This window comes from Sylvia atricapilla, chromosome Z (assembly GCF_009819655.1).
Source record: "Sylvia atricapilla isolate bSylAtr1 chromosome Z, bSylAtr1.pri, whole genome shotgun sequence".
NCBI lineage: Eukaryota > Metazoa > Chordata > Aves > Passeriformes > Sylviidae > Sylvia > Sylvia atricapilla.
In genome coordinates, this window is record NC_089174.1 from 26,390,842 (window position 1) to 26,417,188 (window position 26,347).

Genomic DNA, 26,347 nt, shown 5'->3' on the forward strand with positions numbered 1-26,347 from the left:
TCCTTCCTTCATTCTGAAGCTTCAAATTTTCTTCTTGCTTTATTAGGTACTTAGCAAAAACATTATTTGTCTATCCAAGTCTCTGAATCTTGCCATCTTCCTGGTTTTTATCTTTTGTACTGAATAGAACAATTTCTGCCATTTTTATTCACACAAAATGCTGCCATAAATAACTTTTTCTAGTATTTTTTCCATTACAAAGACTCAATTATTATGAAACTGCAGTACACACCTGCAGAAGGCATGCAAATGCCTAGTTTACTTTAAGTTCTCATTTGCAGCAAAAGATGATTCTTCTACATATTCAGAGGGAAAGTGTAACTTTTCTATTCATAGGGAAAAAAAAATATGCAACCTACCCTGTCCTACATGGGACTGAGAAATTACCTCCGTTTCAGCAAGAAAATACTCATCTTTCCGTTCAGCCTCTGGCCCTACTTACCTTTTTTTTACCCACTTTTTCATGGGTAAGAATTCTAAAGGGGTAATGAAGAGGGACATTCATCAACTAATTCCTCACCCTCCTGTTTCATGTTGCAGCTCAGACACATTGCTGTTATTTTTCTTTCTACAATCTCAATAACATTTGAAGAGGACATGAGATGGAAGTAATTTAATAAAATGCATTATAGAATTCAATGGCAGAGTCAGGAGCAATTAGAATAATCTAATATTTTCCATTACAAGACTGTACTCAGTTACTTATAGTTTTGCCAACCTTTAATTTTTGGGCTTAGATTTTCTGTATCAGGTATGTGATTCAGACAGAAAATATTTTCAGAAAGTTCCAGCTGAGACAGTCCAAACACATATTTAAAGAAAAATATATTTTACATTATCCATGCCAAAAAACCCAATCAAAACCCCCAAAACCTAGTCCAAAGCAAAACCCCAACGCTTCACTCAAATTTCTCCAAGATGTGAACAAGAAGACCAGGAAGACATCTGGGTGGCAAATTCGGCCAAGTCATGAACTTCAGGAAAACTGCCTAACTACTAAAAAACCTTTCACTTAGTATGTTCTTAATGTAGTTTTTCCAATAGGATAAGCACTGCTGGTGCTCTGTTGTTTTCACAGCGTGTCTGATCTGATTGAAAGTTCACGGTTTTTCCATTAAGTTAGGATAAATTTCAGGCATATATAACACTTTTCTATTCAGAAGCAGAAAAATGATTGGAGGACATTTTAAAGCTTTGTGTAAGAGATGCTGAACAGGAATCTATTCTATGGCACAGGGAAACAACACCTGACAAGACCATACTGCATTATTGTCAAAAGAAGGCGGCCAAGGAAGAGCAGGAGAAGGGGCTTGTAGTCTGAAATACTCCCACTCCTGCATTCTTAAAGAGAATGCACAGTTACACTGTGTATGAATCAGAAGTGTATGTCACTGCATCTGCTTGCTCTGAAAACCCACTGGCAACATATGGTATCCCTCTTCTTCCCTCCACAGCTGGTGGAGCAGCTGGATGATGAAAACTCAAGCATCTCTTTGTCAGGAGGTCCTTATTAGGGACCTCAAAGGTCCACATTGACTGGTCTATTGTCTGGGATATGATATATGTCTGGAATGATATATTCCCTTCCCTTAATTCCCAGTTACCTGCTCAGGCGTAAAAGAAGCAAAAAGGTAAACTGTAAAGAAACAAGGGTTGTGAATTTAAATGCTCACAGTGCCATTTAAGCTTTCCACACAATGCAACCCACACTGCTGCACATACCTACTTGCAGCAGTCAGTCACACATGCCTTTTCCTCACTGAGTGTCCACTTAGCTCAGCACGCACGACTGACTATGGTAGGAACAAATGAGCAAAGGACAGCATCCTTATGGACTCTTTACATGTAAAAAATAAAAAACCCAACAACCAAACAAAAATTAAAAAAAAACCCCAAAAAACAAACAACAACAACAACAAAAACCCAAAACCAACAACAACAAAAAAACCCAAACCCACCAAAACAAACAAACCCAAAAAAACCCACAACAAGGCAGGAAAACCACACAAACAAAAGTATGGCAAATAGTAACATCATGGTTACTATAGAAGCTTTAGATCTAAAACCCAAGTGCTTCTGCAATGCTGAACAACTTATTTCATGTTTTTGCTTAGAAAAACCTATGTAGTTTGTCTACACTGGGCACAGTTCAGAGGCCTGAAGTTAAAATTCCAAGACCTAAACCTGTATCTTTTTATTATATTAGGATATTCTGTTATAATTCTATTCTCACATCTTTCTTTCCACTGAAAACATTTTTTATCAAATTTTCTACTCATTCTTTTTAAAGAACCAATGAAAACTTACTGCATGCAAAGACCACTCAATTTTTCTGGAAAAATAAGACCAGACCTAGTGCCAAATCTAGCTTATTTAATAGTTTCATTGGAAAGCATATATTAAATAAACACTGGAGCTGGGACCCAGAGAAGTAGTGGAGAAAGTCAAAACATGATAGGACATGACCCTGTGGAATCTGATCTATATCTGCCTTGTGTGGAGCAGGGGTGGTGGTGGGGGGTGTGCCTGGACATCCATGGGCCCCTGCCAACCCAAATGACCCTATGATCCTATGAAAGCTCATTCCAAGGCAGGAGGAAAAGTAAAAAGATGAAAAACATTGCTTCTTTTTCTACGTTCATTTTTTGGAAGACACTTAGAAGACCCAGTTATACATTCACAACTGTCACAAATTTTACAAGTTTTTTGGCTTTTTGTTAGCAAACAGCAAGTTGCTCTTCAGGTTTGCAAAGTTTCTCTGAAGATCCTGTTGCAATACTTTGAAGAAGGTCAATGGGATGGAAAGTGATAGATATTCCCATAGCTTCTTGCTATTGCTCTTTTTAAAAGAGTCTTTCACCTTTCCCACTAGGTACACCAAAAACACCCCTTAGGTCCAAAAGTTACTATAAAACCAGCAATTTATTTGCAACTGAAAAACTCCTCCCAAATTACAAAGAATGCTGATTTGCTCTTACAGAAATTCCAGTGACCCAGGAAGGAATCCCAAGTAGGCCTCACCTTTCTGGTTCTTTCCATTTCCTCTGTGACTTCTGAAGTGCTTTCTTATACATTTACTACTTCCATTCCAAACAAGGAAAATATCAGCTTTTATGGGTTCTACAAACAGAAGTGAAATGTGTCAGATTGCTGGGGATCTAACAGTGGCTTCATTGCTGTTATTACTGCACAGTACAGTACACTGCCTGTAACGCTAACAATAACTGGAGCTTTCCATATGTCATAAAAGTTGCTGGATTAATGAACAAGTCTATTGGATTACCAACAGTTACTATTAATTAACTTAAAATGACACACTGATTAATATAGCTGTATCACATAACAAAAGTTACTATTTAGAATTTGAGGTGAAGCTTCTAGCTGGAGAAGCTCTTTCTACGTTCAGGAACCTGCAAACCATCAACTTATATTCAATGAGACATACTAAAAATCGGAAGTTCAGCAACATTTTGCAATAAAATGAATTTAACATCCAATGAACTGTATAAATTTACATAATCAAAACTTCTTTTCCATGTTTATCAAAAATGATCCACACTGTAATAAAAATCACAAGATCTATGCTCCACTAATCTACACCAACCCAAACCATGCAAGATGTGCCCAACTCTGTGTATGCATTCTAAAATGCAGCAGAAGAAAGCATTAACCCTGTCAAAGCAAACTATTATTAAATGTGCAGCATGTAAGAGGAATTGTAGTTTTGGTTAAAAAAAAGGGTCTCTGAAAATGCTGAAGATGTCAACTTTTTTTTAGGCCCAGTATCTGTTTAGCATATAACTGAAGCAAAGACTAATCTCAAAATGTTACAAAAGACTCAAAGATACCCAAATGATCTTTATCAATAAAAACCAGCTCAGTTACTAGATGAAAAAGGAAAGCATGTGAGAGACAAGACAGTGAATAAAACAACCCAGGATAAACAATTTTTGCAAGCACAAGCTTTTACATCCAACTAACAGTACACAACCATGAAATTACCTGTTTACACTGCCAGATCTATATACATTTTGAAGTTGTTTAGGTTTCAGGATTTTTTTTTTAATTTTGAGGTAACACAAAACATCTAGTAATTAATGAACACATTGTGCTTAATACATATATCAATCGATCTGGCAATCCCCTGCCTGCTTGTAATAAGAGGCATTTAAAATACTAACATATCAGGGACACAAGCCTGAAAACAGTTATCACATTTTCCCTTTTTCTTAAAATGGGAATTCAAATGCCTTAAACTTCTAGCGAAAAGTCCCACTACCAACTAAACAATGACACAATACCTCCTCTCCTCTACCCCCTTCATATAAGTGGACTCACAGCACTGTGATACCATCCTCAACAAATATTCTTCCACAGATCTAAAACAAGAAATTAAAACATGTTTTCTCTTTTTTCCACCTTACCTTTAAGGTATTTTAATCAGTGAAAAGTTAGCACTTTCTAGACTTATGTTAATGCAAAGAAAAAGGTTCTCCAAGTAAAAAAACTTCAGGTGACTTGCTTCCAAATCAGATTTCTACTGTCCCCTCTAAAGACACCTATTTACATGAAATCTCTTACAGTTTCTCTGCCTGTATAAAATGCAGATGCCACTGCACATCAGGCCTGTGTTTGCCTCTTTGCACAGACAGTCCAAAACAGTTTTCCTGATCTGTTTCAACTTGAAATGTTGTCAATATATGGATTGTCTTGCTTTCTAATTCAGTGAAAAATCTAGTTTTCCATTAGTCTCTGCCTTTCTAATTTTCAATACAGCCTTACTAAATGTAATTATTAAAGGCAGATTCAAGAAAGCAATTACTGAGCTACTGGTTTGTATCTCTGAAGTCTTAATAAGGAACAAGAAGTTGAAGTGACAGAAACAGTGCAGAATCTGTAAATTAAAAAAAAAAAAAAAAAAAAAAGCCAAACCAAAACAAACCAGGTTACGTGCTCTCTTTATTATGTACAATACTACACAGAGAAAAAGAACAGTATGGAAAATTGCTACATGTTTGGGGCAACCACACAACCATCTGTTACAATACATGAGTTTTTATCTTTTTACCACTCGGACATGCATTATAATCACAGGTGTATTTTAAAACTTCAGCAGAAATAGCTCTGAGAAGAATCTTGCAAGTATCAGATCCAGAATGGATCAGCAAACAATGGAAAGTGACGTTTTACGCTCTATTTTTGGGGAGATTTTCAATGTGTTCCTGAGGTTACAGTATTTGGAGATGTTGTACCAGGCTATGAGATATCTAATCTCATTTGCCAGTATAAGGAACTACATAAAAAAAAAAAAAAAAAAAAAAAAAAAAAAAAGACAATAACATTAGAATGGTCTAAACCTATAAAGTAACCAAAAGCACAGGCAGGTTCTAAAATGAAGCAGAACCCTCTTGCTAGGTTCCAGAGAATTTGAATAATTACCAAGATTTGAGTCCAGACATAAAAGACTGCATATAGAATATCTTCCTGCTGTGTAATGACTTCCTCCACCCCAAAAGTCAATCACCTCTCTTTCTACCCCTCAAAAAAGTGGATAATATCCTGGTCACAGTGAATTCAGTTATCAAAGTCCTGCCCAACAGTTATACCATGATATCATTCTTTTTGTTACCATTATTGTATGTACAATAATATTGTTTGGTTGGTTTTGTATCAGAAAAAAGCAGCAACATTTTTTATTTGCAAGACCACAATACTGGTTCTGAGTGACTTCATGAGGTAACTTAGAAATTAACTCAAAATAATTTTCCTATTTAAAATAAACATCAGCCTACACAGAGCTGTCCAGCAGCCTCTCTTACACTACAATAGTTCATAATACACAGTAAATTCACTGTGTCCTGGGTTGCAGTTTAGGATGTATTCTATCACCATCTTCAGCTAATGGCCCATCAATGCCTTGCCCATGACTCACAGATAACTCCCTCCAGGAGCTATCTCTCTTTAATGGGCCATCAAGGACCCACTGTATGACTCATCATCCCATTGTGAGATGCTCTGCCCAGGGGGAGGAGCCAAGCATTCTCACCTGGATATAAGCTGGGATTTGGGACAGTAGAAGCAGCCCTCACCCACTGGATTCCCAGAGGATTGGAGCTACCAGACCTTTCCATGAGATCACTGCTTCAGGAAGACCACCTCACCTGGACTGCTTCCATCACTCTGCTCAGGTTGTATTCTGACTCTGTCTGTGGGTGGTTGTTTTTTTTTTTTTCCTTTTTGTATTGTTGCATTTATTTTCTTTTATTTTTTTCCTTTTCTTCTCATTAAATTGTATCTCTGACTTAGAGCCTCTCACTTGGTTTGTTTTCAAACCACAACACACTGGCATGAAATATCCTAGCAGAGTAAAAATTGAAGATATGCATCACATATTTTGTATTTCATTGTGCTCCTTAAAAATTTATAATGGCAGATGAGCACCTGGTCATTCCCTGTATACAACACAAAGCACTAAATAGCTGACAAAGACAAGGTAGAGGTATGATCAGATGTCTGAGAAAACAGGGAATGAAGGTCATTTAGAGTGGTTATGCTTGGCTATTCTTAAGCAAGTTTCATGCCAGTCTCAAGAAACCTGTTTTAAGCATTCCAAATGAGAACAACTACTGTCTGAAAGCCGTGCAGAAAATCCCTTAGAGAAAGAGGTGATGGAAACCTGAGTGCCCAAACTAAGAACTCTTGAAGTCAAGGGGAATCATGACACCTGCTCTGAATCCAGGCTTCTTAGCTGAGACATCCTGGTATACAGGAACAGTATGGCCAGTGACTCTTTCCCCAGTACCTAAGCACTGACCTTGTGGCACATGCCCAAAACCTGACACAGCAGAAGTACGGGCTTTCCTTCATACAAATTATAGTTCAGTGTAGTGGATAAGAACACCAAAGCATGACAACACTATTAAGGCAGCAAATGGTATTAAAGAATCACAAAAAGGTTTGTATTGGAATGCAGCATAAAGATCATGTAGTTTTAACTCCTCTGCCATAGGCAGGGACACCTTTCACTACCCCAGGTTGCTCAGGGCTCCATTCAACCCGGCCTTGAACACTTCCAGGGACAGGGCATTCATAGCTTTTCTGGACAACTTGTTCCAGGACCTTACTACATTCACAACATAAATTTGTTTTCTTATGTCTAATTTAAATCTGCTCTTTTTCAGTTTAATTCCATTGTCCCTTTGTTTTATCACTACAAACCCTTGTTAGAATACCCACTTCAGCTTTCTTGTAGGCTCCCCTTAGGTACTGAAATGTCACTAGAAGGTCACTCCAGAATCTTTTCTTCTCTAGGCTAAACAATCTCTGATTCTCTCAGCCTTTCCTCATAGAAGTGGTGCTCTATCCCTCTGATCATATTTGTGTCATTACCCTGGATTTACTCCACCACATTGGTGTCCTTCCCGTGCTGGGGATCCCAGAGCTGGATGCAGCACTGTAGGTGGGGTCTCACTGGAGTGGAGCGGAGGTGCAGACTGTGAACTCCATTACATTCTTTTATGCACATGCACACACCATCACACAGAGATAATACCCCCGCTTTCTTAGCAGTTTTGCCAGTGGCCAGGAGAGTAAGGTAGAGTGCAAGCTGGTATCAGTGACATTGCTGTTACAAGTAGGCCAGAGTTCAGATCACTTTGTTAACACATCAGCAGGTATTACTTTAAGCTACAAAACTCAAAGATTTTTTTACAAACAGATTTTATTTTACTAACATACTTAATTTCTCTTTAAAATCATGACTTCCATATTTTGCTCCTTACATAGCAGCAAATATAGTAAAGACGTATATATGGCAGAATATATATATATACTGCATAGGAAGGATTAAACCAACCCTCAAGATGAAAGGCCAAATACCATGCACCTGTTCAAAAAGCTTACATGTTTATCTACCTCCAACCACCTATTACAGAAACTTCCTCTCTGCACAGAAAGCTGTGTTCTGGAACTCATATTGTAAATTCTTATGGTAAAATAGGAGCAAGTATGTTCCACAGTACAAGACCCATAATACAGCAACTATAAATGAAACACTGAATAGTGCTAAACTGTTTCCTCTTCATCATAACTCCTGGCAGTTGATCTTCATTGGAATCTTTAAGTGTATCAAAAAGACTTCAAACTAGAAAAAACCCTGTACATTTCAGCTACAATTCCCCACTAAGGAATATAACTGTTTTCACAGTTAGTCCTCTACCACCATTTTTGAAAGTATTTTTAAGCTTCTTCATAACTGAAAAACAACACAAGCAACCAAAATACCTCCAGGTTTTTAATTCTTTAATGAAATATTGAAGTGAGTTCTCTAATGCTTTGAAAGAGTATGCTAGCATGAATAGATATTTTACTTATTCTTTGCTGCCTAGGAGAATATTTCTAATATTTACTTATTCTTCCTTCATTTTAGCATCAAGTAGGACCCAAGGTTTAGTACCAAAGGGCAAGAATAAAAATAAAGGTAATTTGTAAGTGGGCTAGTCTGTTCAGTGCTGTCCTGCAATATAAAAATCTTTTTAAATTTCTTTGGTCTTTTTGAATGATTTGACTTGTACAAGTCAGAATCATTTTGTTGCATGCTTATGGAAAATGAAAAATCTTGTCTGTAGCAATATCAAATCATTTATACACAGCAGACATCAGCTGTCATTTCTGTCTATCCCAGCAGTACACCCCCTACCACATTTCTCTCTTTAGTCTAGGTGAGCTGTCAAGTTTCTAGTTTCTGATGTGTATTTACATCATTCAATGACATCTGACAGTAGTGAAAGGCCACAGAAAACTGCTTATTGATCAGAGCAAAACTGGTTGATGGAACAGATGAGGTTGTATCACAGAAATGCAGCCACACTCAGGTGATGACATTTTGCTCCCTTGTATACAAGTGCTTAATGGAATACAACTTCATTATATCATGCCACTAGTGTTTAAAGAATTGCACAGTTCTCATGAGTGTTTTGTCTATGCGGTGATGGGGACAATCTATTTGTCCTGGTCCCAATATATTACTAACCTGTTTTGCTCATGAACACTTGCAAACTACCAGCCAATGTGTCCTGATGAATGTAATAAGAGACACTGAAGACTCAATCTTGCCAAAATCTAATTGAGCTGACCTTTTAAAAAAAGATGGAATTACCATTTAGGGAGCCAGATCTACTTGAGATTTCGTTCTGCAGAATACTGTGCTGCTTAGTAAAGACATTTTAAATGACCACATTTATGCTTGGGACTGGTACAGTTTCCCAGTGGAAGTGATAACTCATCATTAGTATTTCAGAAGTTATTATATCAACTTGTATGAGAGTCTTTCAAACTGTATTGATTTAAATGCTGAGGCATTCATAAGCAGAGGCTCTCCATATCGTCCTGCAGCTAAAATATTAATTTTCTTATTTTCATTACTTTCTTCTTTTGTTATCTTGAACGGAAAACTAATTTTCCAAAGAGTAACCTGTCAGTGTATTATTACACTATACAACCATTTCTTACAGAATCTGTGTTTGCATTAGCAGTCTAACTGGAAAACTCAGGACAATATTAGCACTAAGTAAACTGCAGTTACTCAAAAAAAGCTGGTATGTTACAAGTAATACCTGAAGGGCTTGAAATCATGAAACTTCTAGCAGTACAGCACAGACATCAGAAGAACTTTCTTTCCACTTCATATCTTACAGAAGGCAGCAAGAGTAGGTTTTTGTTTCCAAGAAAAAAATCCAGAAAGAGAAAAGAAGCTGATGGACAAAAGTTGCTCTTTACAGTAGGTAAGCAATGCTCAACTATTCTGAGTTAAGACTTGCATTCAGGCTAACTGCTTATAAATTAATACAGTCTTCTGATTCAAAACAATTATCCACCACCTCAGGCACAGAAATTTTCTTCCATTTCAAGGGGAAAGAGATAAAAGACTCAGTTATAAGAGAAGGCATTTCCTAGACCTTGATTTAGGCAAACAGCATGAAACTAGAGGTTGACTAAATCCAAATCTCACACAACTAGAGAAATATAAGCTTCAAAAATAACAGATAAATATATGTGAATAATGTCTTAAACAAGCAGAATACATCTTCTGCTATTTCACAGTAGAAACAATATGTACTAATCATTAACAACAAAGGAAAAATGTGACAGCAGTCTTGCTAATTTTCAGTCCACTTGTTATCACCAAAACTTCTTTCAGACAAAAACAATAACAATTAGAAATGTCTTGTTCTTTTCTTGGTGTTCTTGTAATGCACTTTCTTCAAAAAATCTAGAAGAATTTTGCTTTCAGACTCAAAAAACCTGGGGTAAACTGAGATTTTCAGAGTTCATTTGGCTAAGATAGAATCAAGGTACAGTTACAGTGGATAATTAATCTTTCCACTCTAACAAAAATTTCTAATTCCCACTCCAAAGAGGGGAAAAATAAGACAAGAGAACTGTTACATGATAAAATTTATTTTATTAATTTATTTTATTAATTCTGGCAAAACAATTTCTTAATTTTGTTGGAGAGTTTGTTTGTTTGTTTGTTTTGTCTTCATTTTCTTGGGAGTTTTCTTGTGAGTATTTTTTTTTTTTTTTTTTTCTTCTCAGAAGGATATGAATTATCTCACTTAAGAATTTCAATGAGTATTAACCATCTGTGATGGAAAATTTCAGCCCAGGAGCCAATATTTACAATGATCACCGAAAATGAAACCAAGAACTCACGCATAACAAACAGCTTTCAAATACATCTTAAACATTTTTCACAGCTAGCTGAGTCTGCATCTAAAAGAAACTGTGTCATCTCAGATGCTATGGTTAGTTGTCAGCATTTGTTTGCACATACACAAAACCATGCATATTTAACATGTACAGATCTAAGGGAGAAATGGAAGATAAAGAAACAGTCATACATTCAATGCATATGATGCCGAATGTCTAAAAAGAAAACTGTCCCTAATCTTCTTCAAGTGAGAGGGAAAGAAAGAGGAAGTACCACAGACAATGGAAAAGGATAGACAGGACGCTATTTTAGGTATATTTATGAAACTTATTTTAGCCCTGAGGGTTTTTTTAAACAAAGAAAACAAAGAAGTGTTCTATATTCTTCTGCAAAATCGTCTACTGCATAAGCTTATATTCATTCTTGATAATTCAGAACTATCAAGAAGAATACATGAGTATCTTTAGACAAGAAGTTGAAGACAAATTACATTTTGTTCCTTCCAAGTCTGGTCTTTGTACTTCGTGCTTATACAGAAAACAGGAAATTCTCTTCATCTCAGTTGCCTGACACATAAATATCTGGGCTGAAAGCCTTGACACTGATGCTGATGGCAGCAGCAATTCCTAACCAATTATGAAAAACAAAAAATCTGTAAGTGAACCTACTTTTAACTTCACCCTGAATCTAAAACTATTTGTTTTATTTGAACTGGGAAGTATCTGTCCAAAGCACAAGAAACATCTACCTTCATTCAATGAAGTCACCCTGAAAATTAAGGGAACACTGTTCAGTATTAAAAATTCCCAAACTGTGCTAATAACTTGGAGTCAGTTCTCTCAGAAAAAAATATGAAGCCATACATTTCCAGCCTATTAGAACAAGGGCTATGAGAAATGGAAACAGAGACTATACAATAGGCTGCTGACATAGGGATGTATAAAGTATGTGCAGAATTTGAAAGTGAATTATGATGAACACACTTCACTCTTTCAGTCTTTAGATAACATTAAAAAACTTTACATCTGACAACGTTATTACTTAATTTCTTTTAGATTTGGCTTTTATTTTTCTATGGCATATCCTAACTGTAGCACACAATAATACAAACAGTTTGCTCATATTTAGGGCACCATTTTAATATTCCATGATTTTGTTACACAAAAACATGTATCATAGGCATTTATTTCTGTTTTAGATGGCACAGAAGACCTTTTCTTCCCTGTGAATAATTCACAGAAAGCCACATCACTTCAAAAGAAGAGAAACTGACTCTTTATGACAGGGATATATGAACTGGGTAAATGCCCAAGCCATTGCTCAAAGCATGCCTGTAGCAGTATCATCACTTCTTCCTGGACAGGCACACTTAGCTGAAGCAATGACTTTTCTGTTTTCTTACTTTAACTCAGTGGAGTTAAAGTCAAAGTCAAAAGAAAAAAAACTAATACTTGGATTCATTACACATTAGAGGCATCTTTTTTTGTTAGTGAATAAGTATGGATTATAGTGCCATAGACTGTTGTCTTATAAAAAGTCACAATACACCAAGAACCAAACATTTCTAAAAGGAATCCTGAAAGCCTAAGGAAAAAAAATCCATGTAGGCACAAACACGACAATATTTACTATTTTGCAGTAATTTACAGTTGTCTCTGTAATTTTGAATTCCAAAGCATGAAACACTACAACCTGTATCAACCATAGAATTACATTTCCATTGGAAAACATCACTTAAGTGGGATCTTTTAAGCAGGGATTCACCTTTGCACTGAAGGCACAACGCTCAAAAGGAATCCACATTGAGCATCTATGACAACTTCAGTAGTGTCGCTTTTTGATACCTCCTTCAGGATCAGTCTTCTTACTCTGCTCCTTGACAAAATTACCAATTTTTTTTACTGTAAAAAGTCCACTGTACAAGGAGTAATTTCCAAAACCAGTATGACATTTATTACTGTATGATGTAACATTGTTTTACTGTCTTTAGGTGGCTTGACTGACCAATTCTCAGTAATATTACTGCTTGGGCCTTCAAAATCCTTTTCTTTTTAAAATTTTTGTTGTACTATTTTTTTTACTTTTTTCAAAGTTAAGTTTTAAGCTTTTCATGTTAAATACAAGCATACTTGAAAATGAGATTGAGTTTAAAAAAGGTAAATTAATATCTGTGATTTAAGAAAAGCCTATATAGAATCAAAATCTGTAATGTACCTACAGAAAAGCAGTACACAGACAAAAAAGAAATCACATGTTTAAAAGAAACCACAGAAATACTGTTTCAGTCAATAAAGTCATATCAAATATTTTGGTATGCTCAGATCTTATAACCGTTCCCTTTATCTGGTCTGAGCATACAAAGCTGGTGATTTTGTCAACATTCCTTAAAAAATATTTTTTGATTATACTTTGAAGAGAGTCCATCTTTTCCCTATGGATGAAGGAATGGTTTGGCAGGTTTTTCTTCTACTATCTCATTCACCAGGTTGCTGTGTGAAAATACTGTTCAATGTGTTGATATTTGTCACATTCCTAATCCATATCAAACCCCTGAACTCTCCAAAACTTATTTCATTCTGATTCCAAATATATAGCTTTTTTCAAGAAAAGGTGCAAAAATTAATACAAATAACCACTGATACAATAATCTGCTGTAATCAAATACTTCCTTAAAGAAAAAAAACCAAAAACCAAACACAAAAAAAACCCCAAACCCTATAATCTCCCAACTCTTACTACTCATTTATCTTTAACCATTAGAATAAATCATCTGTGGGTCATGTTAAGTAATGTGATGCGGTAACTATTGGCATTACCGAACTGAAGCTAATAATCTCTGGGCTGTCATGTTAGCAACAATACTGTAAAGCCACCATAGAATTTTGCTATATGCATCAGCCAAAGAGGTGGAAATACTCACATGTTCACTCTTTTAAAGTTGTGACAAACATAATAAAACATAATAAAGTATTTGAAATTAATTTGGAATTAATTTTGGCGGGGATCTGGAGTTAGACAAGCAGCCACGTTATAGTACACTGGGCCAAAAGGAATTGTGCTTGATCCCCACTACTCTCTGTGGAGTCCTCAGCACAAGAGAGAAATGAAATTCCTGGGGCAGGGCCAACAGAGGGCTTCAAAGGTCTTTAAGGGGCTGGAGAATCTCTCTTACAGGGAAGGCTGAGAGAGCTGTGACTGTTTAGCCTTGAGAAGAGACAACTAAGAAGGGACCTCATAAATGTCTATGAGTATCTGAAGGGAGAGTGTCAAGAGGACGGGACCAGCTCTTCTTGATGGCGCCAAGCAACAGAATGAGACTACAGGCAGAAACTGATGCACTGGAAATTCCACCAGAACATGTGGAAAAACTTCACTGTGAGAGTGACTGAGCATTGGAAAAATTTCCCAGAGAGGTTTTTGGAGTCTCCCTCACTGCAGGATATTCAAAAGCCATCATAACACAATCCTGAATAAGGTACTCTATGAGACCCTCTTTGAACAGGGAGATTGGCCAAAGTGACCTCCAGTGGTCCCTTCCAATCCTAAACTTTCTGTGATTCTGTGAAAAGGAGAGAAAGCTTTTCTTCCAAAGATCAGTTTTGGAGAAACAAGGGCTACACATAGAGGTGTTAAAATATGTTAGGCTTAGATGACCAGAACAACTAGTATACACCTAGGGGCAGAGAGAACAAACAAAAGCTATAATTTATTTCAGCCATAATTACTTCACTGGAAATGCAGAGAAAAAATATTGCAAGAAGGAAAAACAAGCAGTATCACTAAGAAACTGCACTAAAGTTGAATTAATTTTGTGAATTCAAGTAACGTTTGCTGGAAAGATGCTAATAGTTTTTATGTTACAGAGTTACAAAATCTATTATTCCATTCCAATTGAAAATGCAGCATAGTCATTTAAAGACATTTCCCTAGTTGTAAGATACCAATTTTTGGACTATTTAAACAACCAAAGTACCAGTTTTATTAACTAAGTATACAAGGAAAAGATCAATAATTTTCTTATCACTTATTTCTTCACCCTTCCCTTTCTTCCCTGTTACACAATTCTAAGTAAAGAGATAACAGTTAACAAAAAGAAGAAATGATACTCTTTACTATAATAAAAAATTATCAACATAAATAAAATTTCAACCACTTCACTGAAAAAGTGGAAACAGACACATAGTTGAGCCAATCTTTTGTTTTCTTGTCAAAGTGCAATGAATGCAAAAGGGATCAGCACAAGTTTTCAGATACCTTTATCAATCAAATTAAGCAAATCTCATCAGGCACAGAAAAGCAAGGAAATGCAGGTCCTTAGTACCTTGCAATTACTTTTTCTGCTCCAGTATTACTGAAATTAATCTCTCTATCCTTACAGGCACAGCCTCTGAAGCAAAGATCATGAATATTAGAAACATGCTCTTACTCTCTATCTCTGTTTCACCTGACTCCACCTGGTTATCCACGCTTTCCTGAAGCAAACTATCAGACCACTGTGACTTGCCTGAGTCAGAAACTGAACTTTCAGGTCCTGGATTTCAGCTAAGCCACCAGCATGGAGTGATTTTTGCTCAGTTTTTTCCACAGACCACTTACACTGATGATTCTCCATGGCTTCCAATTCCTTTGAAATAAGATCTGCACACAACTGTGGCACAGAAAAACACAAGTACATAAACTACTGCAGTAAGTATGGAAGAGGAGGTCATGGAAAGGATAAGAGATATAGATAGCATAGCTAGTTCCATCAAAATGTGCAAGGCATTCCTCATTAAGAAATCTTAGTAAAGAAAGTATTACGAAGTACAAATCTCAGTCCCTAATTTAAAACTGGACAAATGCCATATTTAAGAAAGGATTATGTTCTTTCACAAGCATTAAGATACTTTCAGCTTCCTTTAATTTTATGCAGAAAACATTTTAAATCCGAAGATACAGATTTTAGAAGAGAACAGGAGGGAAAGATATATTTCACAACACTGCCACTACAAAAAAAATGGAAACAGATGGATCTTATATATTGGTTTGAAGTGACCGCATTGACCATCAACTGGTTGCACAATTAACTGCTTGACTTAGAGGACGAGGATATCTTCACCCATCTATTTCATTTAACAGATGTACACATGCTTGATATCCTTCTGCTAAAGTTTTAACAATGGCCTTAAACTTTAGCTTTGAGAGAAATGGAAGAATACATTGTTGAAGCATTTATGTGGCACATTGACCTGCCTCACCAGCTTTCCAGACTCTTCTGTTGAGTTGGGGCATGGAAATACAGTAACCCCAAAACGAATCACTTTCTTTTCAGCACACTCTCTTTCAGCAAACTGTGAAGACTCTCTAAAAGACTCTTCTGAAAATGTATCATTAACTATCCAACCTGTGATATAGTCATGCTCCAAAGTTAGTTTATGTTAATTATTGAACGTGCTTTGTATAGCTCAAAGAAAAAGCAGTAAGTGTATAAACAATGACTAGAATTCTTCTCTAGGATTTCTGCTTTTTAAGTGTGCTAGCATATGCAATTAAAAAGAGTAATTAAAATTACCAGCATAAATTCCATGTGTAGAGTGACCCCTACTGGTCTGTTAGGCACCCCAGCAAAGATACAAACGAGAGCCATTACTCCAGGGACTGAGCCTGAGCTAACTTACATGGACAACCCTCAGGCTGGGCACACATATCTTATTCAAGCTACAGAATTACTGTAGTAACTAGTAGTAACTTAGTAGAGGCAAAAATACTCCAGTGCTTCCTACGGCCTTTTAAAGTTCTTGTTATTATAAGCACCCAAAATTATCAAGTAGATGGATTGTAAAGAACGCTACCTATATACCAGTATCTATAGCTGAAAAACATATTATTACAAAGAATTTTTATTTAAAAAAAATAAATTAAAAACCACACGGAAGAAACGAACTTTAGTGTACTAGATGTTTCTAAATGAGAAAATGTATACTTCCTGTGCATTCACAATTGAACATGAACAGGAATTAAAACAAACCCCCATGATTCAGATTTTGCTTCTTCTATTTTCTACATAAAAAGCAAGTCACAAGATAATTTAATTATTTGTCTAAATACTGTTGGCTTTAATGACCAACTCATAAGTGACATAATCAATAGAGCTCCATAACACAGAGTTTATTACCTAATACATTATTTTATTATTTTAATGCTGAAGGAGAATCTATTCAAGATCTTAGCACTAATATGAGTACATTAACAGGAAAGTAAAAGAAGGGTATGCTGTTTATTTGAAGTGCTGAATATTCTCTTATATTTATAAATATCTATTAGACATACACACTTGGATCAGAACCCAGATAGAATCAAGAACTAGAAAACAGCAAAATTAAGCTAAGTGTGAATTCTAAATCCATTCCTTTGACCACTGGACTTTTAAGTAACAAACACAGGATTATAACATAAAGTGCAGGAGATGGAACAAACAAAACAAACTTTTGCTTCTGACTTCACTTCATCTAGGAGTAATCCCAACAACCTAGTAAGACAAAACATTACTGATTCCCTCTTCTGACGAAAATGTTTGCTCAGAAAGCTTAAGCAATTTCTCTGCTTCAGAATTTCTGCTAGTTAAAAAGCAATATCTTTTAATGACTTCAAGTTTCTACTGCATCTAAACCAAGTCAGTCCAATGTTGCTCAATATGTGCTCATACTAGGAGCTTACAGAAAAGGCTGCTCCGGAGTAGCTAAGTCAGTCTCTAGGTCCATAAGCAAAAACTAGACCTCTAGCTGTTTCAGTAGCCCACCAGCAGGCTGATTTGCACCCTGGCTCTTACTTCTGAACACTAGTCAAGCTGTCGAAGCAAAAAATTACATCCACAAGTTATTTTTAAAACGCATTCAACCGGTTCTAACTTAGTACATCAAATCCCCAGAGCCTTCAACAGGAGCTCAGCATTTTAGAGAGATTTTATTTTTGGGAGCCATATTTAAATATTTACAATGTTACACAAAGGAGAATAAAAAGAAAAAAGAAGAGAAACCAATAGTGACATGCTATTAAACATTTAAGAAGCCTGTAACTCAGCTCAAACTATGCAGTGAACTTTTCTATTGTTTTCACTGAAATACTGAGTGCTACACCAGCCTCTGTAAAGTATAAATTTAGGCATTACTCCAGCAAAAGAAATACAACTAAACCATTGAGGTTAAAAGTCAAGAACTCCATTGTCACAGTGTTCAAGAAATAATTCTGTCCATGTACAATTTAATCAATCCCACTGGGCTTGCCTCAAGTAGTAATTAAAAACTTATTCCTCAAGATCTTTGCATTATTCACTGAGCAAACGTTCTACCATTGTTGCAGTTGGTCTTGCTCACTTGTAAGTGCCCTCTAAACACAAAACTGAACCAAACACCAAGCTGGGTGCTGCAGTTCATTCACTGAAGAAAAGGCATGTCATCCAGAGGAACCTTGACAGGCATGACAAGTGAGCCCATGTGAACATCATGAAATTCAACACGGCCAAGAGTAAACACAGGTTTGGTTATTCCTCAGTATATATTATTCCAGCACAGGCTGGAGTATGAACGGGCTGAGAACAGCCTTGCAAAAAAAGACTTGGGAATGAAAAACTTACTGGCAAATGAAAAGCTGCACACAACCCAGCCATGCGTGCTCACAGCCCGGAAAGCAAATTGCATTCTAGGCAGCATCAAAAGCAGCATGGTCAGCAGGGAGAAGGAGGAGATTCTCCCTCTCCGCTCTGGTGAGATTCTACCTGATGTGCTTGGGTCCTCACTGACATGAAAGATGTGGATCTCTTGCAGCAAGTCCAGAGAAGGGACACAGAATTAACCAGATAGCTGAAACACCCCTGCTATGAAGAGCTGTAAAGGAAAAGAGTTGTGGTTGTTGAGCCCAAGACAAGAAGGCTCCAGGGGATTCTTTCATGGCCTTTTAATATATGATGAGGGCTTACAGGGAAGATGGAGACAGGCTAATTTTTACCGAGCTTTATAGTGACAGGACAAGTGGCAACATTAACTCTCAAATTAAAGAGTGTAGATTTAGATTGGAAACAAGAAAGAATTTTTTTTCAATGATGAGGGTGGTGAGACACTGGAAGAGGTTTCCCACAGAAACTGTGGATATGCCATCACTGTAGGTGCCAAAGGTGAGGCTGAATCTATAATCAGGAATGTGATCTAGTGAAAGGTGTCCCTGCCCCTGGTAAAGAGTCAGATTTTTAAATCCAATCTTTACAATCCAAACCATTTCATGATTATATGCAAGAATACATTTTACATTTCCAAGCTGTCTATACCAGAAGAGAGCCCTAAATCTATTGGTAACCTGGACTCTCTCTCTGTGGTAGTAGAAAGTAGTAAGATGCTAAGGCTACTGCTAAGCCAGCTTCAGTACCAAACAGACTACTATATCAGAAGGCTATGCGATCGAACTACAGCTTCTTATTTGTTTTGGTTTCAAACCCCTCATCTCTGTATAGCAGAGCAAAGCTGTAGTTTGATTGCATGGGTACAAAACCAAGTCTGGCTAGCTTGAGGATTTCCCTCCTCTGCTCCTTTCCCAAGTAAGCTCTCATGGTACCTTGTCTTATCTGCTCTCCACTAGCAACTGAGAAGTCCATGCAAGCACAGAGTTCTCAGGTTAAAAACACCCAGAAGGAGGTTAGCCAGTAATCAAAGTTAAATCTTGGGTCCCAGGTGGTTGCAGGATCCAGTGCAGGGGCCTCTGAAAGGCTGACAGTCAATATATGCCAGCCATAAAATAGCTTACCTGGCTACAAATTTGCATTCTCTGGAGAATGATAAATTAGTTCTCAATGTTTTTCTGCAAGTCTGCTCATAATTTGTAAATGGAATAATGTTTTACTCTCTACAAACAAGAAATTAAAAACTTGCATAATGTAGGAGGTAAAAACAGGTCTACAACTGGGGACTAGGTAAATGTCGATTTGTGTTGCCTTATCATGCTGCCAGCATAATCTCACCCTGTTACCTTGTGCAGTATAGAAACAGCCTATTTGAGCTATTAGGATTAAAAAAAAAAAAATCACTGTGATCCTTGTCAGTGACCACGACTCTTGCATACTAGAGATATTTAAATTACTTAGCATCAACCCCCTGACTAATGAGAAAGACAGCAGTGAAATATGAGAGGTTTCTATTTAGTGTTCAGGACAGTGGCACATCACCATACTGCTGTGCATCCAATATTTTCCACCAAGCCTTCTGTTTTAAGAAGTTTCTTGCTGAAACTGCAGAAGATTTTTTGATGACTTCCATGATGTGAAGGGTATAGAGCTACATCTAAACATGTGCAATAAAAAGATTACTTACATCTGGAATTAAGTGAAACTGAACTATCTGTGTATGTCCTTTGTTAATGGCAAGTGGCAGAGCACTATTCCTTGGCATCGCTCTGTCTTTGACTTCCGGCAAGGCATGTGATCACATCATGGAATGGATCACAGTAGTGCCTAACAGAAAGCACATGTGAACAAGCAAACGAACTTGCTACTGAGAGTCATCACATCCTGCTGCCTGCAACAGGGCAGAGGCAAGGTCTGCATTACCAGTGAACATGAAAGAAACATCAGGAAATTGAGATAATGCTGATGTTTGAGCATACACTGACAAAGTAGCAGCAACTCTTTCCACAAAATTAAATACATATTCATGTAATTCATTAATCAAATGCAAGACTAAGTGATACCTACAGCAAGTGCAGAAAAAGTATATAATTTGGCAAAAAATCGCTGCCCTACAAATCCCTCTGAAATAATCTTTTAAAAATACAAATTTTTTGTCAGCTCCAGAAAATACTCAGGAGTAAATGGCACAAATTCTGTTATTTCTGTCATTTAGTAAACCTGGAAAGCTTTCTAACTTCTACAATCTATCTTCATGCTTTTCAGATGTGACAGGATTGAGGTGAGCAGGACTGGGATTAGACACTCAGACCTTTGATGGAACTCCTAACCCTCCTGTCCCTATGCTGCTTTCTTCTTCACAGCTAAGCCACCAATCTAGTAATCTCTTAAAATGCCACACATCTAGCAATTTAAACACATAGAAAGCTTTCATTTCATGACAAATACTATACACAGGAAGAGGCATACTGACTGAAGTAATAGCAGCACTGAATTTCTGCAGTTTCTTGACAAGCTTATAAAGGGAGATGTCAGTCCTGATGTTCTGCACCTCCCTTCACTGCTATGTACATTTACAGTTATGGAATCAACCACATGCAGTCCAATTTTGAAGGACTAAACAGGACACATACCAAACATAAATTCTTTACTGAATAATATTAGCAAAAAATGGGGAAAAAACCACTAGAATTTTTACCTCCCAGGAAGACTTTGAAAAAAGCTTACCTGGGCAAATTAACAAATTATGTTTTTTCTCTTACATAAAAAAACAGAGTTAGAGAAGTTCATGATTATTTCAGCAACTGTCCCATTATGAGATGCCTCTGTATTTCCCAGGAGAAGAGAAAGAACTACTCTGTATGGACTCTTGAAATAAGTCTCAGAAAGCCATAGAATTTGTAAGAGATAAAAGCTTGGGGGATAGATAAAAACAACATTTTTGAAATAATGCAAAGGATGACAGACAAGTGTCAAGGGGGCGGGACTCAAGAAAAGGAGCCTGATATCTATTCTGTCTCTGTTTCTTGCAGTTACCTGGTTCTTCCTGCTGTCTCCAGGCAAAGCAACTGTACAACTTACTTACTCTTGACAGAAACTTCTAAGCCTTGTACAGACAAAGCTTTCATACACTCCTCCTGAAGAGTGTTCTGGTGCTGTAGTATCATTAGCATTCAGCACCATTTCATAATTAGCCCAGCACTTCTGGTGGGCAGGACACATAACTGCACAGCATAGACCACAGCACTACCAGAACACAGACCAACTGCCTCTGTTATTCAACAACTTTTTGTTGCTGGGGATTGTCATGTGGTTCCTACCCACTGTTTTGTTTTCAATCTAAAGAGCTCCTGATTTATAGAGCTTCTTCACATTAATGAGAGGTCCAGAAAGCAATGTAACTTGTTGTATGTGCTCCTGTATTGCCTTCTGCTGTCTACAATTCTTCTCACTCATATTTCTCAACATGCAGTACCTAAAACTGGACGCAGTACTCCACACTTAGTATACACTCCGCATCACTGACCTTTTTGTTACATTCATCTTTTGAAACCCCAATATGTATTTGCCTTCTGACATGGCCATCTTGTGAGACACGATAACCCCGAGATCCTTTCAGGAATATCTGTTGCCTAATCTTTTGGATGTTACTCAATGTAACTGATTATTTTTTGATAAATGTAACATTTGGCACCAGTTCCTAATGAGTTAGCACCCCATTATCCTTTCTTAAATAAACTTACTGAAATTATTTTAAACTCTACTCTTGTTCTCCAGCATGTTCACAGTTACTTCCACCTTGGTGTCAATGGCAAATTTAAATAAGGATATTCTCATTCCATCATCCACATCACTAAAACATCAAGTCATACTGAAACTTGGACAGACCCTTCAGCAATACAACCCAATAAATCCTTCCAGCGCTGACATATGCATGTGCTTCTGTGTATCTGCACCCACACATGTGTGCATGTCTATCTGTGTTCTACCCCATCTGAATATAAGGATATGACACTGACCACAGCGCTTCGTTGGTTTTGATGTTGGTGTGAAGGCAACTGATTTAGCTGGCCTTCTGTACAAATGAAGTCGGCAGAAACAGCATGCTCACTGGATTTACCTAACTAGTACTCTCCACAACCATCCATAGGAAATCAGGCAGAGATGTTTTACTGATGCACACACAAAGCCTAGGACACTACAAAAATCTATGTTGTTTTAAGAAGTCATCCTACAAAAACTCCATGGAGAAATAAAAGCAAATCATGCTTTCAAAAGTTAACATCAAGCTTAAAAAGAAACTCTACTTCTTTCATCTTACATGCTATATTCAACAGTGAGTTCTGATCATAACAGAGAATTAGTCTGAGGAATTGTATAAAACTACACTATTTTTCTGAACATATTTAGAACAAAATAGGAAAAAAATGCAGGCTCATTTTAAAAATTTGCCTAGCTATGCAAAGCTGCTAAGCAAATGTGGAAGCTATGGCAAGAAAGAAAGTGGCAGACTGGCAAAGACTTGCTAGCGGGGTGCTCAGAGTTACACTGCTGTCAAAAATTCCCCAGGTAAACATAAAAAGAAATAGTTTCTGCTGAAGCATTTTTATAAATTCCTCAGAGATACCTTAAATATTAATAAGAACATATTTTAAAACAGTCTTTTAAATATTAAGACATGTATATATATAGTGTATTAACGTATGATTGAATAAAATCCGTTCTTCCCACAAGAGTCACTTCACGATGTTGTTTTGTGGTGGGGTTTTTCCGGTCTTTTTTTTTTTTTTTTTTTGGCTGGTGGTGGTGGTGGTGGTGGTTTTGGCAGGTATTTTCTGGTTTTGTTGTTTTGTTTTGGTTTGGTTTTTTTGTTTGGTTTGGTTTTGTGGGGGTTTTGTTGTTGTTGTTGTCTCTCTAGAGAAATCCTTGTTAACCCAAACTAACATATTCAAAATAACAAAATCCAATGATCTGGCAGGTTTTAAGAACGAAGTACCGACATGGTTTTGAATGTTTCTTAGATGAAATCACTAACTAACACCTTCACATTAATCGATTTGTGTCAGCAGAATTCTGGAGAGCCATGCTGCAGGCTCCAACACCAAAGCAGTAATCAATTAAGGAAGTCAGCTGAAAAAAAATGATGCAAAGATCAGAGTTGTCAATGGCAAAATAATCTCATTTCAGTGGTGTCAAAGGAAGAGTAAAAAAATGCCACACACTTACTTCATAGTGTAAGAAAACAATTCCAAACAAAGATTTAATAATCAAATCCTTGTCAAATCAATACATCAATTAAAACCTATGAGGAAATTCTTCAGGAATTTATCTTTTAGGCCACATTTATGTAATTTGATAGAAGACACATGTTAGTATAAATTGTACAAGCCTCTTTAAAATTTTTTATGGTATTATGTAACATACTTGCTTAAAAAATCAGGGATTTTTATTTAGAGAGAACTAATACTTCAAACAAATAATAAAAAGGTAAGCATCAAGACAAAGACAAAGATATTACTTCCTGGAAACTAATTAACATTTTTACACATTTTATACATTTTTTGAATAGGGACAAAAAAGCCATTGTTTTTCTGCTGTATTTCTCATCCACAAATAACTCTGAAGCACAAATAACACTGCTTTGGTGAGCTGCTAAGTTCTTGGACCTGCTGAGTTGCAGGGATGTCCACACCAGGGTGTTGAGAACGGCAGAGTAAAATATTCAAAACAGGGTTCTCGTTTCTCCATACTCTTTGTTTGGCTATCACCATCATGAGGGCCTCCACCAAACTACATGCCATAGAAAGCTACCTGACACAATCTGCAGTGCATTCTTTACCTTCCACAAGCAAACCATCAGAATCTATTAAAATTACTTTACGCTGATAGCACTAGAGACATGACAAATCACAGGCCAAGAGTCAGATACCAAAGAATGTGTCTCAGGGCGTTGGGGCCAGGCCCATTTGCAAGCAAATGATATTGTGCGAAGCTGGCATGCTCAGTGCATGACAAACTGATGCAATTTCAGTACTGTCGGAGAAGCTGGGTGAGATTTCTCTGATGCTGGTTAGTGTACAGAATTGTGCAGAGTTCCCAGATTTGAATCGCTTGGGGCCTGAAAGGGCTTCACTTGACAAGCCACAAATAATTACACTACACTCTTTCTATTGTACTCTATTACTTTGCCTCTTATCTCTAAGCTTTGAGCACTCATGAACAAGCAAGGTCGCTTCTATTTTGACCATGATGCAACAAAACATTGTTCTTTTGTGATATGATAAATAAAACACAGCCTTGCGGACTAAACATTTTTATCAGGTCCATTTGCCACTTTTATAAGCAACAACAACTTTGGAGCTTGTTAGAAGAGTGGAGGTTGGAAATAACCATGCAGGCGAGTTCATGAGCTTTTCACTTACGAGTGTGATATAGCTATCACGTTATTGTAAAAAACTCATTTGAGCAATAGGGCATTAAGTTCTTAGCCCATAACAGATAACAGTTGTATCTGTGATTACTTTAAGCAGGTTTATACTCTCTTTCAAATCAGCAATTTTTGACAATTTAGTAGCAAAAAATAGCTGTGAATGTGCAGCATGTTACCATTTCTTTCCTAGACACCAAGCACACTTCAAAAGTAACATTTTCTTTATCAGTTCACAAAATGTATTATTTAAATTCTTAGTCAGTCAGGAAAGTTTTGTGCTAGTGGTATTATCCCAGCCACAGCATTCAAGGAGAGCAATGCTAACATTCACAATTTATTTAAAAAAAAAACAACAAAAAACCCCAAAAAAACTCAAAAAAACCCCCCAAAACCCCAAAACAAAACTAAAACTCCCCACCCCCCCAAAAAAAACCCAAAAAAAGCCCCCATCCCACCAACAGATTTTCAGGGTTTAAGTAATGAACTTCTAGTAATCTCGTATTTTCTTAGCTTACAGAATAATTTATTTCAGAAGAAATTTCCTTCTTTCTCCCACTGGTAAGACAAAACAAATAAAAAATTCTTTTAATTTAGAGTTCTAAACTATGAACCAATTGTATCAGATTTTTTCACCCTTAAAACTGTGTTTAGAGGTTTTCTAAAACTACAATTAGATACAAACCAGGAAAAGAAAAATTAAAATATGAAAACTAAATGCACATTTTCTAACAAGAACCTTCAAACTGTTTCTGACCCCCATTATCATGCTCTCCTTATTTTCCAAATAAATACACAGTAGCAAGTAGATTACAAAAGATAAAATGTTAAAATACTTCTTAGCTGCAAGTGCTGAACTTTCTACAAAGTATATTTTCCTACTTTGCCTCTAATTCAGGCCAACAGAAGGATTGGGTTATTTAAGAGAAGAAAAGTACCATCTGAAACACTCCCATCAAGCTCTTACTGAATTGTTTTAAAACACACATAAAGATACTCTCTCCCTCCTCCCCACTGGCAATAGGAATTCATGACACAACTTGGATATCTGATACTGAAACATTTCTGACAAGGGAAGGTAAAACCAAAATTAGGAACAGATTTTGATAGAGGACAAATATGAAATGGAAATTTTAAATTTAAAAAAAACCAACAAAACTCACAACCCCCTCCCCTAAACAAACAACAAACACCAAAATAATAAAAATAATAAAAAAACCCCCAACAACAAAAATATTCACTCCAAACTCAACCGTACTTCAGAATTTACTTGAGCTTTTTAGTCACCATGTCAGAGGCAATGGTGCAAAGACACTATTCCTACCAATCACACAATCACATCCACATTCTGAGCACTCAGCAAAAGGAAAGGCCTTTGGCATTTCCTACTGAACACCAAAAATAGATGTTTTCAGTAGCTGCTGACTGTTTAGGCTCCTTCACTAGAACACAAACCTAGAAAGGAGGTCTTTGGCTTTTAGTGAGAGAATGAATCTCTAACTAGAAATCAGTTTTTAAATGTTCTTAATCTTGTTTGTAAGAATGAAGAATTCAGAAATTT

General features: G+C 36.7%; 1 protein-coding gene across 2 annotated transcripts in view; it reads right to left on the minus strand.

Annotated features, from left to right (window-relative positions):
* The window catches only part of SNX24 (sorting nexin 24), an 89,595-nt gene that overhangs the window by 53,809 nt on the left and 9,439 nt on the right, over positions 1–26,347 (minus strand). Inside the window, exon 2 of one of the 2 annotated variants that reach the window (XM_066338984.1) lies at positions 3,022–3,120. The exons of the other annotated variant lie outside the window; for it this stretch is intronic. Within the exon in view, the coding sequence (XP_066195081.1) occupies positions 3,022–3,039 (18 nt within the window). The 5' untranslated portion in view covers positions 3,040–3,120. The remainder of the gene's footprint in view (positions 1–3,021; positions 3,121–26,347) is intronic. 2 annotated transcript variants of the gene reach the window in all.